Below are 21,030 nucleotides of genomic sequence, written 5' to 3'. Positions count from 1 at the left end.
CAGGATGGAGTCAGGGGAAAAGCTAAGATTCAGATTGCCTCAACTTAGTTCAACCCAAATATCCTCAACCAATCACATGGCTAGGGGCATTTATTCTTCTTGTATGAATACAGTAGGCCAAGCTCTGCCCTCAGTTACATGGGTGCAGATTCACTGAAATCAATGGAGTAACTGGATTTCCAACTGCATAACTGAGAGAAAAATTTGGCCCACTATATCATCTTGTGAACCCAATGGGAGGGAGAACCATAAAAAGATTTGTACCATGAATAAGTCAATATGCCCCAATAGCATGTATTATTTATACAGCATTCCGGGTTGTTGGGGTTTGTCCCTTAATTAGCATTCTCTAGAACATTTTCTTATAGAAATTAGGCAAGAAAAACCCTGCTGAAGTTGTTAGGGTGGAATGTTCCACCAGGAGACACTAAGTGCCCTCACTACACTATATCTGGTATCCCCAGCAACTGCAAAGCTATAGGAGGTAAAACCAGAAGGAAAGTAAGAATGGCATCAGGTGCTAGGAATGCTAGAGTCATCTCCTGGTAGTAGGATAAAAAGTATTTAAGAAAAGGCTAAGAGAATATAATTTGGGATTTGAGCCTGTCTTAGCCCACCACTTTTGGAAGTACCTAATATAGAAAAAGTTATTCTCTTTCTGAGGGTCTAAACAGGAGAAAACCAGCAGTAGTTACTTGAGAAGCCAGAGAGTGTCAAAATCCACCTGGTTTTGTTTCTTTTTATCAACGTGTAAAAATAAATCAGAAATATTTCACTTTGTTCACTGTGAACATTCGTTCTAAAGCAGTGATCCAAAAAGCGGGGAAAATCTCCATTCACTCTGCTCTGCACTGTGAAACTCTATGACACAGGCTGCACATGTCCTGCATGTTAAGCTTCTGCTGAACTGAACACGAGTTCTGGGTAGGGAATGAATGCAGCATACACAGCTATTCACACTGCAGGCCAGAGAGGAGACTTTTAGCATAGTCGTTATTACAGGTGACAAGAATAGAGAATTTCTTACCTATTCTGTCCTTTCTGCATCCTAGTTCCACCACTACAGGCATCTTCCTTCAACATTCATTACAGAGGATGACATCAAGAATCTCCCAAGCTTTGGTGCCTCCATGTGCGTTCCTTGGCCAATACTGGGTTAGGGTAGCGTGTCCTCTGAGGAGCAATTCATCAAGTTCCTCCTCAACTGGGATAAAATTTACCCCTATGAGACGGCCAGCCCAAACCTTCTTCACTAGCCCTAAAGGGTTAAGGTGGGACCTAAATGGTGCTGAGGTCCTGTGCTGACCCTTTGCACAGAGGTGATTTGTTTCACTTGTGATGCAGACTCATACTGATGATTTGTTGTTGGTTGTTGGAGCATGCGGTCTGATCTGATGTTCTCTGGCCTCCCCATTACATCAAATCATCATATGTCCTCTTTTGGGAAGAACTCACATTTGGATTGGGATGGTTAGCTCAGCTTTTTTGCTTTCCCCTTCCCTGTATTTTTGCCTGGTGGGGAACGCTGTGCATATTCTGTACTGGTGGAAACATGGAAAGGGAGAGCTGCACCTTTCCACGCCTGGATTTCATCAGTATAGCCCCTTTCACTCAGTCAAACAGTCCAAGTTCTCCAGTTCAATCATGTTGTTGTTGGAATCATTAATGAAAATGTACATTCCATCTTGGGAGGTCATCAAACTTAAGAAATACAAGCGGGGCCATGACCTGACTGGAGGGGACCAAAGATTGGGAGATTTTCATTGTCAGCGTCTATAACTCCAGTGTGACTAATGGTGAAGGAGGAGCTACTGCACTGTCACAACTGATAGTACAAGCACAAAAACAACAGGGACGGCTAAAATAGACAAGAAGCATGATTTTATTTCGCTGAGGTGAGCAGTGCTCTACAGGCCTCAGGCATTGCTCACCTCACAAATAGGAAACATTACTCTTTTGAGCTGTCAGGACCAGCTGCCCCAATCTCAGAAATGCAATATAAACCTCCCTTCAGTGGATTTTGTGAACCAATTCTAGTTGACGTAATCAAATTTTTAGCATTTAATTTTGAAAAAAACAGCAAATTCATTTAGATTTTAGTCAGCTCTAAAAAATTATGGATGGCTTAACAAGATACCTTTGTGGATCTTAGTGTAGAGTTAACTCTATTTGGGAGCAGCTCAGAAAGTTCTGACAGTCTCTTTTTCACAGTTGGTATTATGAATTCCATACAGACAGCAAGCAATCTGTTCTCCATTTGATCGCTGTTGTGGAGTATTGCATGTGCAAAGGCCGAGCCTGAGTTTTGAGAGATTTAATACAAATTTGCCAAAGCAGCTAGATGTGATTTTTATTGCTTGTGGATGAATCTGTTCAGGATTTTTTCTGCTGGGTGAACATATTTGTTCATAGTGGGAGAGGAAGGAGGGGGAAAGTGATCCGGTTCTACCTTGAAACCAGATGAAATGATACTTTCATAGAGAATTTTCACTGTTCACAATTTTTGCTGCAAAAATGTTATTTTTTTTCAGATGCAAACCTTGCCTTTATTTAATGGAAAAAAGGAGGGATAGTGATGGGGGAGGAAAAACTACCTAATGAGTTAGTTTTTCCTCCACAACTTTCATCTAGACTGCAACCCTTTTTCCCATGGATCAAATCCCAAACTCACTGTGCAGCACAATTCAATGCATGACTGTTGAAAATAATCTAGGTTGGCTCCATGAAGCCTCAGTAAATTGATGGCTGATAACATAATCCCTTCATGTTACATAAACTCACTGGGACAGTGACAGAAAGAAAATAATGTAAATATCTATACAATGATTTTATGTTTAATTTATATTATAAGATCTTTGTGGTAGGGCCAGTCAATGTTTGTCTCTAAAGTGCCATGCACACTTGTGATGTTATAACAATTAATAAATAATAGTCATCATCATCATTCTAAAACAATGACATTATGGACAAATCATTCAATGTCAAGTAATGCAGACACAGTCACAGTTCCAGCCATGGGTACTACAGCAAACACATGGAAAGTGAAGAATGGATGAAGTAGAGAAGACAGCTAAAGATCCAGCATATTAATGTTTATTGCCTAATAATGAGACTGGGAATGGACAAGGAAAACAAGACAGAAGTAAACTAAAAAGGGATGTCAAAAATCCTCAATTCTAAATGTTATTTAAAAGTGTATTTGTAGTAGCAGCACCAATTTCTCTATAATTCCTTCTCCAAAATGAACTCACTTTCTGTAGCACAGAACTGCCTGCTGGGAGGATGTGAATCAGTCCTGGCAGGCTGGTTCTGGGCTACTCTGGAGCAGAGGCTACTACCTGTGCTGAATTCTGCTCAATGGTGTGGCAGTTTGGAAAGGTGGACAAATATCCATTGGGGGCTGTGCTGAAACCATCAAACCCCTTTGCACTGGGAGCCCGATCTAAACGGGTGCTGACCCTCTTTTGCAAGATCCCCAGTCCCACCATTTCCATTCAAACCAGTGGGAGTTGGGAGCACCCAGGACCAGACCCTGGGGAAGAAAGGATTTGGGTCCCTGGGAGACAAAGCCCATTCTCATTACGTTAGTGTCTAGTGATTTGCACCGGATAGCTGAGAAAAGACTTTAGTCCCTGGACGCCAGAGGTGAGCGGCTCATGCCCCAGTGAGCCCATCAAATGGAATTAAAGTGTCTTAACCATGTAGGTCTGCTCTGTGCTATACTGAGCTAACATATCTCTCTGGCTGCACTGAATCTGGACTAAAGATATATAAACAGAGGGAAAAACAGTTCAGGGCACTTATCAGATCCCCTGTGGATCTCTGTGTGCACAGCTGGGCACCATATTGCTCAAAGGAAGACATTCACTTAGAAAGGATGCAACACAAGGCAACAGCAGGTCTCAGGGATCTGCAGGAAGCGATAAAGGAAGTGTTTACAGAATGGAGGTAGCTTTTACTGGAAATTTAAACCAAATTCTGCTCTCAGTTACCCAAGCATAACCCCACTGAAGCCAATGTGGTTACATGGGTGCAACCGTGAGAACAATATGGCCCCTGGAGGAATGTGAGAGGTTTGCAAAGAGGCATCAGCATAGTCAGCAGGCCAAATCCTGCTGTCTTAACCTACCAAAACTGCACTGGGAGTTTTGACTGAGTAAGAACTTGAGGAAATATGATTCCATCCATTTTTATGCCAGCTCCTTCAATACAGAAACATGGTATGGCCCTGAATAAGGACCGTGGACCTTGGCTCTTTATGGTTTTGCACACTGAGCAAATGGCAATGTAAAAAATAGGGGTAAACAGAGAACTCTGCCAGAACTATGCCACACACAGAAAACAAATGAGAGGGGACGCAGTACAAGGGAATATGACTGCAGCACAAAATGTGAACTCAAGAGACCCCTGCACTGTACTGCTGGAGAGAGCGCTAAGGGGAATGCAGGACAAAAGAGCGGCATTATGATCACCTAGAAAGGAGCCATGTGTTTGGCCAAATGGGGTTTTCCTGTTCCTAAAATTATCTAATGGTAAAATTTTCAAAAGCTTGTAAGTCACTAAGACTCAGATCCTTTAATACCTTTGAGGGTCTGGGCCTAAGGTGCTTTTGAAAACTTTAGCCTATATTCCTTGAGCTACATCAATGCTCAATGAAGTCAATGGAAAGACACTCCCCAATTGACTTCACTACACTTCCAGGATAATTCTGCTGATTTGAATTGATTTACCTCTTGAAACCAATTTCTTTCAAACCAAGCACATATTTTGTGAGAAAATCATGACTCTGACCCCCCACTGCACTCTCTTTGATTTCAGTGGGAGAGCTACAGGCAGAACGACTCCGGAATCACGCCCTTCTTGTTCCCCAGTGGCCTAAATTCTAGACTTTCTGTTACTGGAATATTTGTCCATTACCAAGCTACATTTGCTGGTCACCTTTCAAACTAACACAAACCCCAGCTCTTCAAGTTAAATACAGAAAAAAGATTTGCAGTGAGGAGACATATAACAATTTAGTATTCCAGTAATGCCTTGCACATAGTGCTTCTTAGCATGACAAAGAAAAATGTGCTGCTACAAATACATGTGTATTTTTATAGGTTCACATTTGGGTTTTTTTGATCCAAATATCTTTCTGGGTGCCAGTAAAAAGAGCAGAACAGCTGATTTTTTAATCATCCCATCAAAGCCGTAATGTTAAGGACTGTGGGCAGCTCTTAATGGCTTCTGATTAACAAATGAATGGTTGTTCCATACCCTTTAATTCAAATCCAAGATGCTCTGCCAATGCAGAAAGAGGATAAGGAAGAGAAAGAAAAAAAGAAAAACAGGTCTGTCAAAGATTTCTGAATATACAAAATATATACACACTGCGTGGTTAAAGCAGGTTAGCTTTTCCTATTCATTGTCTCAGTAGCAGTAACTAGGAACACAATGTATGCATTAATATGTTTTTAATTCCCACAAGAGGTATTGCTCCATGTAAAGAAATGTTCAAAGAGATAGCAATGGTAGTTAATCATGAATTCTCTAGAGATGAGACATGTCTATTACTACCTGAGATGGAATTCAGCTTTTAGTTGGAATAAACGTACACAGTTGGGAGACATATCCTGACACCAGAAAGGCCAGCATACATAGCTGCTCCAAGGATCTTGTAAAACTGTCTCCTGAACTTGCACGCCCGGAGTAGGCACTCGTCAATTTCACAAGCCTTTCCGGATGTGCAGGCCTTCAAACAGTTCCAAGCAAAAAGATACAATTTATTATCCTTAATTAATGAGGAGACTTCTGTGCACATAGTCTGAAGTCTGATCTCCGATACACAGGTGCATCCTGCAACACAGCTTTTAAAATCCACTGACATGCATGTTGACAGTGCACGTCTATTGGCTATAGTAGCTCTTACAGGAGTGTAGTTCATTGTGTATGTGCTGTACATAATTAATTATGCAAATATGTAGTTGCTTGTGCAAGACAACAATCCCTGAGAATCTAAAAATCAGAATTGTTCTCAAAGTTTCTTTGACGTTTATACTCTTCCACCTTTGACATACACTGTGACCTTGCTTTCATTAGAAAGAACAGGAGTAGTGCTGAATTAAACAAAAATCTGATCATATACCATTGAAACTTCAAATTAGTTAAAATAAGCAAGCAATTTATGTTAGAGAGATATTGCTGAGAGAAATACAGTTTACTTAATAGCCCAACAATGCAGTTAAACTGAAAATATTCAAAATAGCTGAGAGTTTCTGTATAGTATCACACCCAACGGGTGTTGATGGCTCAGCCTTATACAGGAAAACACATATATGCATCAACAGCAGTCTTGCCTGCATGAACATTCAGACCCTGTACATACATCGTTGCATATAAAGCAGAGGCCACCATACACAAAACATGATCATTCCTAATTTGTGGACATGAATGTTATTATGCTCCAATTTCTACAGTAACCAGTTTTGTGGTAGATCTTAGTGTAGAGTTAACTCTATTTGGGAGCAGCTCAGAAAGTTCTGACAGTCTCTTTTTCACAGTTGGTATTATGAATTCCATACAGACAGCAAGCAATCTGTTCTCCATTTGATCGCTGTTGTGGAGTATTGCATGTGCAAAGGCCGAGCCTGAGTTTTGAGAGAGGTAGAGAAAGACAAGTGTTTCTCTGCGATTGTACTGAACTTTGGGGGATTAGCACTAACCCTCATGGACTACAGTAATAGTCTCATCTAAAGCAGGTTCCTCTTTTATGCTCCATTTTTGAGTCTTTTGCCATTTCCTTACCGCAGAGCCTCATTTTTCCCTGCTTTGCATTTTGACTCACCATTTATACCTGGCCAAAGGGAGTGCAAAATGCTGCCATCTGGTAGCATTTCACAACCACTTTGCACAGGTATAAATGACAACACAAGATGGAAGGGCAGGAGAGAAACGGACCTAACTAAGGTATTCTTCCGAACCTTTTGTTTATCATGTAAACCCTGGTTCTAGATTTATTTTATTTCAGTTTTCTATCATGTCAATTGATTTTTTTAAATGTATATATATGAAGATAATGTGCTAAGTTATGGACCCATCTGATAAATGCATTGTTGTCTAGCTCAGTTGATTTACCCAGTAATTCATCTCCTGACATGACTTATTCTAACATTCCAAACGTCTGAGCAGCTTCAGATGGATGTGATTAAAAATATTTTCACAATATTTCCCCAGAAATTTTAGCAAACATTTTTTATCTCAAAAATTTTCACTTATCAGGTTTTTTGTATCCACTTTCATTTACTGTTCTCTAGATTTGATCTTGAGTTTTTTATTTCATGCAAGGGGTTTTCTTCTTCATTGTCAGTTTTGATTGGTCAGTTTAGTCCCACAGTAGAATGTTTAAAAATAAAAAAATTTCTAATTGTAAATTGATACATGTTGCCTTAAGAAATTTCAGTAGAAAATTTCACAAAATGAAAATCAACCTGTTTCAAAAAGCAAAGGAATGAAACCATCTTGGAAGTTCTTGAAAGTTTTGTGAACTATTTTTATTTTTCAGCCAGCTCTTTATATGTATATAAATGGTTTAACGTTTCAGTGTGGTAAAGTTATAAACAACTGAAAACAGTGTGTTAGAATAGCAAGTTATAAGCAATTTTAACTACAGGCATCGTTACCTGTGTTGCCTATAATTAAATTAAACTGCCTGGGAATCATTCCCTACTTTCTTAAATGTGGAATTTCCCCTGTCCTGGGCCTCAGACAGGTGTACATCTGCAAAGAAATACCATATTTGGGGAGCAAAGAAGGAAACATTTCAAGGGCAGGTCAAAGTTGATCAGGGGTTCAGAATGTTACAATATGTACCTGAAAGAGAATTAGCAGGCAGAGACCAATCGAAGTGCACCAATGTTAACGAAAAATATTTACCTTACGGCTTTGCAATTTATCATGTGGTTCTGCTATGTATCCCATTGGTAATGCCTCCACATATGTGGTGTACACACCCACCCTCCCACCCACGTTATATATACATATTTATATTTTATGGTGTGCCATTTGGGGGAGGAATGAGGGTGCGGCACGCGCTCAAGAGAGGAGGCGGAACGGGGCAGGAAGAGGTGGGGTGGAGGTGGAGCGGGGACAGGAAGAGGCTGGGTGGGGGCAGAGGCGGGAAAAGGCAGAGGAGAACATAAGAACGGCCATACTGGGTCAGACCAAAGGTCCATCCACCCAGTATCCTGTCTACTGACAGGTTTCAGAGTAGCAGCCGTGTTAGTCTGTATCCGCAAAAAGAACAGGACTACTTGTGGCACCTTAGAGACTAACAAATTTATTAGAGCATAAGCTTTCGTGGACTACAGCCCACTTCTTCGGATGACAGTGGCCAATGCCAGGTGCCCCAGAGGGAGTGAACCTAACAGGTAATGACCAAGTGATCTCTCTCCTGCCATCCATCTCTACCCTCTGACAAACAGAGACTAGGGACACCATTCCTTACCCATCCTAGCTAATAGCCATTAATGGACTTAACCTCCATGAATTTATCTAGTTCTCTTTTAAACCCTGTTATAGTCCTAGCCTTCACAACCTCCTCAGGCAAGGAGTTCCACAGTTGACTGTGTGCTGTGTGAAGAAGAACTTCCTTTTATTTGTTTTAAACCTGCTGCCCATTAATTTCATTTGGTGGCCCCTAGTTCTAATACTATGAGAACAAGTAAATAACTTTTCCTTATTCACTTTCTCCACACCACTCATGATTTTATATACCTCCATTATATTCCTCCTTAGTCTCCTCTTTTCCAAGCTGAAAAGTCCTAGCCTCTTTAATCTCTCCTCATATGGGACCCGTTCCAAACCCTTAATCATTTTAGTTGCCCTTTTCTGAACTTTTTCTAATGCCAGTATATCTTTTTTGAGATGAGGAGACCACATCTGTACACAGTATTCAAGATGTGGGCATACCATGGATTTATATAAGGGCAATAAGATATTCTCTGTCTTATTCTCTATCCCTTTTTTAATGATTCCTAACATCCCATGTGCTTTTTTGACTGCCACTGCACAATGCTTGGACGTCTTCAGAGAACTATCCACGATGACTCCAAGATCTCTTTCCTGATTAGTTGTAGCTAAATTAGTCCCCATCATATTGTATGTATAGTTGGGGTTATTTTTTCCAATGTGCATTACTTTACATTTATCCACATTAAATTTCATTTGCCATTTTGTTGCCCAATCACTTAGTTTTGTGAGATCTTTTTGAAGTTCTTCACAGTCTGCTTTGGTCTTAACTATCTTGAGCAGTTTAGTATCATCTGCAAACTTTGCCACCTCACTGTTTACCCCTTTCTCCAGATCATTTACGAATCAGTTGAATAGGATTGGTCCTAGACTGACCCTTGGAGAACACCACTAGTTACTCCTCTCCATTCTGAAAATTTACCATTTATTCCTACCCTTTGTTCCCTGTCTTTTAACCAGTTCTCAATCCATGAAAGGATCTTCCCTCTTATCCCAAGACAACCTAATTTACTTAAGAGCCTTTGGTGAGGGACCTTGTCAAAGCCTTTCTGGAAATCTAAGTACACTATGTCCACTGGATCCCCCTTGTCCACATGTTGATTGACCCCATCAAAGAACTCTAATAGATTAGTAAGACATGATTTCCCTTTACAGAAACCATGTTGACTTTTGCCCAACAAGTTGTGTTCTTCTATGTGTTTGACAATTTTATTCTTTACTATTGTTTCAACTAATTTGCCCGGTACTGACATTAGACTTACCAGTCTGTAATTGCCAGGATCACCTCTAGAGCCCTTTTTAAATATTGTGTTACATTAGCTATCTTCCAGTCATTGGGTACAGAAGCAGGGGCAGGGTCTGAGGAAAAACCAGGGGTCAAGCATCCCCGGGTACATTGGAAAGTCCGTGCAACTAAGAGCCAGATTTTCAAAGGTATTTAGACATCTAAAGATGCACCTATGCACCTAGTGGGATTTCAAGAGTTCCTAAGCATGTTAGGCACTCAAATCTTTTTGATGACAATGAAATTTAGGCGCCTAACCTACTTAAACATGTCAATAAATCCTATTAGGCACCTACTGGCATTCTTAGATACCTAAATATCTTTAAATATCTGTGGCTTAGTCACTTAGGCACTTTGCATTTTAGCCCTTGGATAACTTTTTTTATATATATATCTGTTAAGGTAGCATTAAGTATTTAGGCATTGTATATTTAAACATAGGAAATGCATAGTTCTCATAATACCAATAATTTGCCTATATTACACATACAATCATTCTGATAAATACTTAGGGTACATAGGCCCAGGTTATTCAAAAGGACGCACTGCCAGATTTTCATTGGCTGAGCATCCGCAGTCGGAGCCATATTTTCAAAAATATTCAGCACTCAGAAGATCCCATTGTGACAATTATAGCCAGATGTTGGGTTTGGGGCTCTTTTGAAAATCTGGTCCTAATTGTGCTGGCTGAACCTTCCTGAAAATTTTTGCTTTAATACATAATTTATTACACCCAACACAGTAGTCATCATTAAAAAACCAACATCTACTGTATCTGATATTTCATACTTCTGCAGTGTTTTTGGCATTCTCCATACCTAGAATTTACACTGGGGAATTAATACTGTGAGCCATAATTGTTTTCACTGGGGCCTACTATACGTGCTTGAGTTAATATTGCTACCAAACAAACATTTCCTGCCTTTTTTCAATTTAAATATTTAACATTAACTAGGCATTCACATAGCTATGTTTTTGCAATATGTACTATACAAATGCACAGCTATTACATCCTTGGGTAATCAAACGCAGTCCAGTTAGCTGAGACAGAATCAGCTGATCTAAAGTATCTTTATACCATTTCCTTTCTACTGGCACATGGTCAACAGTGTTCTGCATCAATATGCATTCACCAGCTTGGCATTTGTTAGCAAACTCAGAGAGGGCGACTGAAGGTACTGCACATTTATGGCAAAAACCTTGTATCTGAGACATTTGAACTAATTTCATATTCAGTGAAGGATTTGGGGGCACATTTCCTGGCTCTCAGACTTTTTTGTGTCTATCACATTGCAGGAAACACAACTACAGGGAAAAGTTGATGTGAAAATAAAAATAATTTCAACCCTGAGCTGCCCAACAACGTTCAGAATGAAAGTAAAAAGTTGATATATATACAGGGGGACAGACAGTGTAAAAACTGAGGGAAGTTTTTTCAATTTAATGGATCCAAGTTGGCAGCTGCTCTTATTGCTCCAGCTCTGCTATTGGCCAAGATCACATCACTCTACGAGCTAAACCTCCTCACAGAAGGTCACTGAAGCAGCAGCACCAATACAGGACTTAATAAAACATATGGGCACATGAGGGCTGGGATCTTAAAGATAATTAGGTGCCTAAAGATGCAGATAGGTGTTTTTTCCAAAAGGCTTAAGCGCTAGGATTTAGACATCTACCTCACTTGGACACTTTTTTGTACATTCCAACATCTTTAGGCACCTAAGTGCCTTTGACAATCTGGCCCTTAGAAACCAACTGTCACTGAAATTCAATGGCAGTTGGGTACCTAGCTCCCCTAAACTTTTGAAAAATCCCACCATCGAGACTCAATTCATGCCTGTAATTCATGTAATTCCATGCAGATTGAGCAGAAAAGCAATATTCCCTTGTGCTGAGAAAGTGATTTCAAGATGCACTGTTCTGTTGCAAAATGATGACTTCTCTTCAGTAATTTTCCTAATCTTCTCCAGAGCTGGGTGGACTGTAAGAGGGCTGTGAGGAGAGAACAAGGTACCCAGTGGATCAGCCTCCCATGGAAGACAAGACAAACTGTATATGTACAGCTGGGGACAATTCGGGGGGTGTATGTGCAAACAGCTCCCCCGTGGCATGTTAGGGAAGTAAAGGTTTTGCATTTTGCACCGTGTTCTCTACTTTTGGTCACAACAGAGGTGTCTAACAGGCAGCCCAACTCAGCCTGGGGCTTTGGGCATTATAGTCCACTTGCAGCCATTTTTCAGGGCATTCGTTCCCACCTCAGCTTGCAGACACACAGTTTAAAGGAGTTACTTTAAGGAATTAAGCCTCACAACCCCTTATTTTATAGAAGGAAAAATTGAAGCTAGAAAAGGTGAAGACCAAAATTTTCACACTTGAGTTCTTAAACTTAGGTACCTCAGTTCATATTTGGAACCAAAATACTGCATTTTCAGAGATACTAAGCACCCACAGCTCTTTAAAAGTCAAACCACTTGTATTTAGGTGCCCAGCTATTGATTTAGGTGCATGCCTTTAGGCATCCAAGTTTGCAAATTTTGGTCTAAGTGACTTGCCAAAGATCACACAGCAAGTCAATGTCACACCCAAAAACAGAGGCAAGTTCTCTTCAATCCCAGGCCAGTGATTTTATAATCAGTGTGTCTTCTCTTACTACCCTAGTATCACAATAAACAACAATAAGGGCCTGCTTCTGTTCCCACGGAGTCACTGGAAACAGGAAGCAAACTTTACACAAGCTTATATCACTGCAGCTGTCTCAGACGGTGAATACACTAGCCTGAGCAGTGCTGAAATACACGGGAGATGATGGCACTGGTAAGTGATAATCTGAATCAAGTGTGGATGGGCCAGGCAATTCCCCCACATTGGAGCTGCAATGGGAAAGGGCAGTGAACAGACGTGAAGAAGGAATGCTAGCATTTAAAATTTATGTTTCTACCTTCTACGATGCTCCAGAGCAGAGCAGAAAAATTGGAGGAAACAGCCATGAAATATGGGATGCAAGTGAACGTGTTCCAAAAAAGAGGAAACCTTATTGAATCAAACACCTGGAAGATGATACATGGCCCTGATCTGCATCATAATCTGTAAATTGCCAATGTAGACAAGCCTGAATGCTACAGTACAGCAATATTCATCATTGGGTCACCACTTCACTCCTTAGAATAGGGCTTGAGTGGGAATTAAGTAATACATATGCCTTGTGCTGGCCCCCTACCCAGGGATGAATCTCACCCAGAGGACATAAAGCATACAAATAACAAAGAATTAATTTGATGGTAAGTGCTATCACTGTTTTGTGGTGTCATTAGCAACACCTCGGGTAAGGAAAGGCATTTGTTCAGAATATATGTTTTTAAATTGAAAGATTATTCCCTTAACTAAAACAATAATATGCTAAAATAGCATTGGCTGGAAAACTACTACTGGAAGCATTTTCTTTGTCTATTGTGACATCACAGTTGAGCTTCGCTGTGTATTTTCTCTGCAGCTGGGGTGGGTATAAGAATGGCAGACCTATGGTTATACAATCCCTGTTGATTTTCTGGCCGCATTTTGCTTTAAAAATGTCAGGCAGGCATCTCCATGTGAATAACAATAACAAGATGGCCATCGTGGAATTGTAGATTTCTGGGACGGTATCTTTGCCGTAGCTCCCCGGGCCCCCAGAGCACCTAAAAAGCAAAGGTCAGGTGGTCAGTGCTCTCATAAATTATCCTCTTCAAGGCAGCTTTGGATTGCCTGAGTGGAACTGGCCTCTGCAGCCCAACGGGTCTGAGAAAGAAAACCAGATGGAAAAAATCTGAGGGCAGGCACATAAAATTCTTGATAATAAAGTCAATGCTCATTCCACATAGGTTCAACTTTGTTCCAAAAAGTCTGGAGAACAATCCATGCTCTCCCTATAGAAACATGAGGAAAGGAGATGATGCGCTGAAGAGAATGGAATGATGGGTAATACTTCAATTAGCCCATAACTTTTCATTAATTGCATAGCAACTTAGCTTGCTCAGTACCTTATTAATAAAAAAAACATAGCAGGTTTTTGCTGGTACTGCAAAGCGTATTAGCAGGCTCCTGTGATTACTATGTAATTAACCTTAGTAGGTCCCAATGTGTAACCTGCACTGTAGTTCAGAACTAAGAAATAACCCTGTTATTATGATAAACCACTAACTCCCTGAAATTACCCGGCCACAACATGCCACAGTAATTACCCTACAATTAAGTGGTCAGCAGTTATCATATCACCAAAGGGTAGATGCGTGATGATTGTGGAATTTAAAGTGTTACAATGTTGTTGTTGAATTCAGATGAATAAGAGACAGAGGAGGAAAAAGAGGAAGGACAATGACAAGGGTATACAAGTTTGTTCTTTTTATGAGAACATACTTTCTGTGATCCAGGACTGTATCAAACAGAAGTAAATGTTCTGCCCTTTATTCTTCTCCCTATATCTTGGTTATCACATAGGAAATAAATTGTTCAATAAATTAAGTGGTGTGCATAGAAAGGGTAAAATTCAGGTGTATGTACCACTGAAAACCCATTAAAGCCCTATATTGAGGACTTATGTAGTGCATGGGAGTGAATTTCGCCTCAAATGCATAAAACCAGCACAGAGTGTGAGTCCAAATCATATCTGCTCCGAGAGGATCAAGCATATCTTTAACATGAAGACCCCTCACTTTGGGTAGGAATCCCCTTGATTTCAAAAGGGGATAGACTGGGCCCTAAGAGAGACAGTGGATTCTGCTTAATAGCAACCTCTCGGTTCCCAGTTAAAAGCTGCTATTATCTGGAAGTTGCCAATAAGCAACTTTTTTTCAGGGGAAATACATAGAAAAATGAGCACGGAACAATGATGAATTGTACAGTACACTAGTTGTGAAACTATTTATTAACTTTCAGTATGAAGAAAACCAAACATGGCACACAGTAATGGACACATGATGTACCATAATGCTTAGAGCAAATTTAGGAGTTTGCTGTGTGTCACAAGAAATAGTGTAAAGTGGAACTCCACTCTACAGTACTGTATGAAGCAAAAGCTTTTAAAAAAACCCAGAGAAAACTTATCAAACACTTACAGTACAATGTCTCTGTATGCTGAACAGTACTGTACTGAGTGCACCTAATGTGTTACACAAATTAAAGCAGCAAAAGATTTTATAACAAATACAAAAAATTATATAAGTAAAAATGTTTTTAAGAACAAAATTTGTCCAATGTTCTCTGCATTCTACATGTTGCCACCTCCACCTGCAAATCTTTCTCAGGTTTACATGCAGCCTCAGAACCGTTCTCAAAGCCATGACTCTGGCATATCCTGCCAAAAATGTCCCCGGCACGTAGCTGCTCTGTGGGGGAATGCTCTTTGGGTTCATCATCAAAGGCACTATTCTCTGGTGCCTCATCAGCCTGGTGGGTCTTTCCAGCCACTGCTGTCTCCAGGAGTTTAGCATAAGAAAGCTCCCCTTCTATTTCCAGATGACCGTCAGACTCAACAATGGCCTCAAATTCCTCTGCGGTTGGGTTTTCAGGAACAGAAGCACTGGCCAGCACATCAGTGTCCACAATTTTTGGTTGGTGAAAACCTTCCCTTTTGAAGTGGTTTAGAACAGTCTGGGGAGAACAGAGGCCTCTGACTCCATAGCAAGATGAAGTTAATCAGATCTGGGTTTTTTGGCAACGTCCACTGCTCGCAGGTGTGGGTCAGTATCCAGAGAGGCAATAACCTGTGCATTAAGACAAGCACAGCAGTGACCTTTGACATTTTTAATGACACATGTTCATTGGCTGCATGACTGAAGTTGTGTTCAGAGGCAAGAATTTTAACACGACGTGCGACAGCTCTACATTAGCTGAATGAGCCAAGCAATTGTCAATTAAGCGGCACATGTATCAGTCTTGTAGCTGCAGCTTCCTGTTCCAGCCACTCCTCAAACAGCACACTAGACATCCATGCATTGGCTGAGTTTCTGTAGATCGCAGGTAGATTTCAGTGCTCTTTAGGGAAACAACGAGGGCACTTGTGCTTTCCAATCACCATCAGAGGCTGTTTCTCCATCCCATCCATGTTTGCACAATACCATAATGTGATGCAACCCATAGCTTTTTTCCCTCCTGTACACCCTTTATTCAGCATGATGAGGTGGATCGGGAAAACCCCGGTAGAAGAGACAAGTCCCAAGTGCACTGAGGATGCCATGTGGCTGGTACTGTTCTAGAATGCTGAGTAGGCTGACTGCCCGCCATTCAGTAGCTGTCAGAAGGTCAGTGTCTTGTTTCTCACCAGGCTCCTGATGCTGAACCACCTTGTGCTGGGCTGTCCACCGACTGAGCCAGCCATCTGAAGAGGTAAAGTCCTTCCCTTGCTCTGCTGCCAGCTAACTTGCTTACGTAGGCCCCCCAGGACCCAAACTTTATCAGTGAAAGCTAAGTTCACATATTTGGAAGCCATGGCACACAGCTGAAGCACTCAGCTGTGCTTACTCAAAGGACTGGGTCCTGGAAATATGTTGCCATTAACTGGAAGCTGCTATTAAATCTACGGTATTTATTATTACAACTGATCATCCTACAAACAAGATCAATCTCCACTGATAAATCTGGATGGCCCTATTTCTGGAAGATAGTACTAATCAGCTGAAAAGGAGGAGAGCTTTGGGGAAGATTAGATGCCAGTTAGCAGAGCTAGTGTGGAAATATGCAATGCTGTATCCAGTTTATTTCCAGGTCAACCATGGTAGATATCCCTATGTTCTGGAGCAACTGCACAAAGCTGAGAAATTCATCGAGACACGTAATGGGGATGTGGTGTCTGACACCGGGGCTGCAGGCGGAAATTGCTTCTGACTCAGAAGATCCTCTAGGAAGGCAGTTTTCCCAGGAAAGAGTGATCAGTGAGAAGGCCACCCTGTCTTGTCTATGGAAAGGAACCTTATGATGGTGCAGGGAGCATGCTGTTGAGATTATTGTACAGAACATAACCAGTGAGTGTCCAGGTAAAGGGTTGATAGAAGATGTGGATTCCGAAGGGACCTTCTTAGATTAATAAATGTCTATCCCCGCATCTACCACCAGAAAGCAAAGAATTCTTTGAATTCATAATGTCTACAATAGGGAAATGACCAGCTGTTGTCCATAGCAGCAAATGCTGGGTCATCCCTGGCCCCGTCTCACCTTAAGATAAAAATGATTTTGCTGCTATAACAGATAGGGCAAAACTGTCTTCAACACACGGTTCCACCAGGTCTCAATAATACTTTCTAGAATCCACATCTGCAGAGGCGATTTCAACTACAGAAAGGGAAACTTGTACAGGAACGTTCAGTTACATACCTTCACATATTATGGCCATGCTTCAAATATTCACATTAAGCAGAATCTAACAGACGCATATAGCTCACATACCTCTAGAAATCCAGGATACATTTTCATAAAAGGTTCCACCAAAAGCAAAATTGCTGGGATATACACTAACTCCACAACATTGACTGCTCGAGTAAATCTTTTCCATTCCACATTTTCATGTCACTATACTGAGCACTGTGCAATAAATACATATCTCTCCACTTAGAAATAGGGCTTGAATAATGAGCTCCTATGGGACTATAAAATTCAGGGCAAAGTTTATTCTCTCTCTAAGGATTAGAAGATGTTGATGTATGATTTCTCTGCAGACTGGTGGGAAGCCACCAACTGACTTATCAAAATTACATTTTTAAAAGAAGCTAAGTACAAAATCTGGAAGAAAAATGGGGATTATACTAGGTTAAATCAGAAATTAGTGTAAGTTAGCTCCATTCTAGGTCATAGACGTCAACTTTAATATCGTCATCAAGCAGCAAATAAAGCAGCATACACACTTAGAAAAATCAACAGCAAGATGAACAGGAAAAGAGTGAATAGCAAACTTGAGGTGAACTTTCAGGACTCAGAAGAAAAAAACATAAATGGACCCAGCAGAATTCTACACTGTGTCACAAAATTCTAAACTGTTCCATAAATCTCAGCTGGATAAAATTTAAATATAGACATTTGAGTTAACATGCTGATCCCTGAACTGTCTTTGCGGGAAGGGAGGTTGTTTATAGCACTAATTTTTTCAATGCCTCCAGTTCACCAGGGTGTGAGGGAATTATCTCTGTGTTTTACAAAACCCTTGGAGACCTGTTGACCAGAGCTCTGGCAATCTTTTCAGGAGATGGTTGAAAAAGAGGGCTCTCCCAGTCCCTTAGGATATTGTTGTATAAAACAGAGGAGGACAGATCTGATCTCAAGAAATGGTAACCAATATTGTTACTGACTAAGGGCTTGGTTGAACACGCCACCACTTATGTTGGTATAACTTATGTTGCTCAGGGGTGTGAATAAGACACCCCCCGCGTGACTAAGTTACACTGACCTAAGCACTGGTGTGGACAGCGCTATGTTGGCGGAAGAGCTTCTCCCACTGACACAGCTACCGTCTCTCACAGAGAAGGTTTTATTATGCAGACAGGAGAGCTCTCTCCCATTGACACAGAGCGTCTTCACCAGACACACTACAGAGGTGCAGGTGCATCGGTGCAACTGTAGCACTTCTAGTGTAAACTAGCCCTAAGATTCTTCAGAAAGTCATCTTTGCAAGAGCAGTGGTTTTGGCACCAGCCCTGTGACACAAGCGTATACGTGTGCAGAGAAAGAAAGGTAAAGACTGTCCCCAAGTCCCAGCATGGGTGCTCTCATGAGATCCACTGATAAAATTCCCCACGTCAACCGGAGTCATTATGGTAACAACATCACATCCAAGAAGAGGTATTGCTGAAGCTGGAAACAAAATAGTCCCTCATGTGGCTGAGACAGTTTATTGTTGAAGCATAAATGGAGGGAAACTTGCCAAGTATTTTGAAGAGCTTTGCTGCTTCCTTTAACTCTAGATTCAGTATTAAACAGTGCAGTCTTTTGGGAAGGACCACTAGGGGTTTAGCTCCTTCACTAAGGAACGATAAGACCCCATTTTCCTCTACCATACACTGGTTTTACTATCATTACTCCTTGACTTCAATATAATAACTCCCTCATTACACCAGGGTGAATGGAGGAGCCTAAGACCTGACCACAAATGCAGAAATCACAACTCCTAGGGTTTCCCTGGGAGATGAGAATCCAACCCAGGAAAACTCAGACTTCCCAAAGAAAATCCAGTAAATGTTCTGAGACAGATATTGAAACCCCATGCAGTATCTTTGGGGACCATTTATTAAATGTCAGAATGGTTGATGTATGATTGCGTTCTACTCCATGGGGGAGGGTTACCTCAGCTCCTCCAGGAATTAAAAACAGTGGGGGGAGATTCAGGTGAGTCACTGAGTTTAAAAGACTGAGTTTGAATTGACACAGGGTTTCTTTCTGATCCAAAAAACAGACAGGTTCTTCTGTCCAAGAGGGGATTCAACTCTTGTGGAAGGGTTGGAAAGAATGGCCTATGAGGGCCCCATAAGACTGGCAGGTGGCTTCTGGTAAGGGGTGTGTGTTTAAATCTGTTTATTGTATTTATTATGTATTCTCCATAATGCTTTAACCTTAAAAATAAATGTGCTTGCTTAGAAAGAGCTGGGTGGTAATTTGTAACTGCTGGCAATATGCTGGTCGTAGCCCTCAGAGAGAAAGCAATGCACAGGCACTGGCAGACTGGCTTGCTGGGGATATCACAGTGTAAGGCAGGGAGCTGTGCAGCCTTAAAAGCCCCAGTCAGAAGAGAATGGGACAAAGGTCCCTGCCCAGAGACAGGTGATGGTTGGACACCTGACTGGACACTCCTGGAGTGGACTATGAAGAGGGAAATACAGGTGCAGATACCCTGAACTTGTGATGTGTTCAGTACTGGAGAATCGCTGACCATTTTATTGCTAATATTTATTTAGCAGCAACATACCCACAGCTGCAAGAATACCACCAACATTAATTTGGTTTTGCTGGAGATTCCCCGAAGGGTGAAGTGCTCAAGAGGAAGAGAAATATAACCTGAGTGGTTAGGAGAGGATGGGATTGGTTGGATTAACTCAGTCTTCCTTTTGGGAAGCAATTTTGTCTTAAATTTTGGGAAAACACAGTGGCAGCATGTTTTGACTTAATGGGTTTTGCCCCTGAGACCTACCTAGGCTTAGGAACACGTAGTCACCTTAATGCCAACAAGAAGATGATGCCCCACTGTTCAAGATATCACAGAATATCAGGCAATGGCGTATTTCAGTAAATGAAGTGTTGGACTAAACCTGGAAATGATTCTGTCACTTGCACCTGAGAATTATCTCGACATCTATGACTCCCATGACTTTAGCACGTGAACTCCTATTAAGATGCCATATTCTGTCTCAGGTTGTCCCAGACACCTGACTCCCAAGGTTATAGAGAAGTAAGTGCAGTGTGAACTTCCAGCAGTGTATGGGAGTATGTGCTATAATGTCAGTGAAAAGGCTAATAAAAGCCTTATGAAGTACAGGCTCCCAGTGGAGACAGGTTGTTAATGGTCCACCTACAAGCTGAGATCACTGACCACCTGATTGTGCTTTGTCCCTAAATCACTTCACATCATCACACAGCTAGGTCCCTCTGTGCTGGCCAGATGTCTTGGGAAAGTTTATAACAATCTGTGCAACTAATGGAACTGGACCCTGGGGTTGGACACTGTGCCCCAGTTAGTGATGCTAATAAAACTGAAAACCATGAGATCTGGCTAAGTGTGCTGTGACAGCTCAGTCAGGAAAAGAGAGAGAAGACTCTACTGAAGAGACAATAGCTGCTGCAGCTATGGCTTTAAGAGGCTTCCTCAGCCAGGAAAGATCAACATTACATCCAAAGCCGTGGCTCCTTATGGAACAGGGTTATATGGTAACAACCAATGGAATGGTTTTATGGAGTAGGGATTGCGCAGTCAGTGCGATGCAACTGCAACGTTTTGTTAGCAAATGATGTTGTTGAGTCTCAATCTAGCTCTTTTGCTGCATTTCAGGCTACAGAGTCATACTGCAGGAAAACAGAAGCAAAAGATGGTGGAAATCTAAGTAAATAAAAATATTTTGATGTATGTGTAGTGCAGCCATGTGGTACCCAACAATGTTTTATGCGAAAGAAACATTTTGAAGTGAATGTGAACAAAAGAAACAGACAAAATTTCTACTTTTATAAGCTCAAGAATCCAAGAAAGCTGCTGCTATTACTGAGTCCTGTGATCTGAACTGGAGCTGGGC

At 41.2% G+C, this 21,030-nt stretch overlaps 1 protein-coding gene across 3 annotated transcripts in view; it reads right to left on the bottom strand.

Moving 5' to 3' along the window:
* The window catches only part of NRG2 (neuregulin 2), a 382,704-nt gene that overhangs the window by 31,936 nt on the left and 329,738 nt on the right, over positions 1-21,030 (bottom strand). Inside the window, exon 9 of one of the 3 annotated variants that reach the window (XM_065555856.1) lies at positions 5,260-5,283. The exons of the other annotated variants lie outside the window; for them this stretch is intronic. Coding sequence (XP_065411928.1) covers positions 5,260-5,283 — 24 coding nt within the window. The remainder of the gene's footprint in view (positions 1-5,259; positions 5,284-21,030) is intronic. 3 annotated transcript variants of the gene reach the window in all.

Source organism: Chrysemys picta, chromosome 8 (assembly GCF_011386835.1).
Source record: "Chrysemys picta bellii isolate R12L10 chromosome 8, ASM1138683v2, whole genome shotgun sequence".
In the NCBI taxonomy this organism is placed as follows: domain Eukaryota; kingdom Metazoa; phylum Chordata; order Testudines; family Emydidae; genus Chrysemys; species Chrysemys picta.
This window is presented reverse-complemented; position numbering and strand designations above follow the sequence as displayed.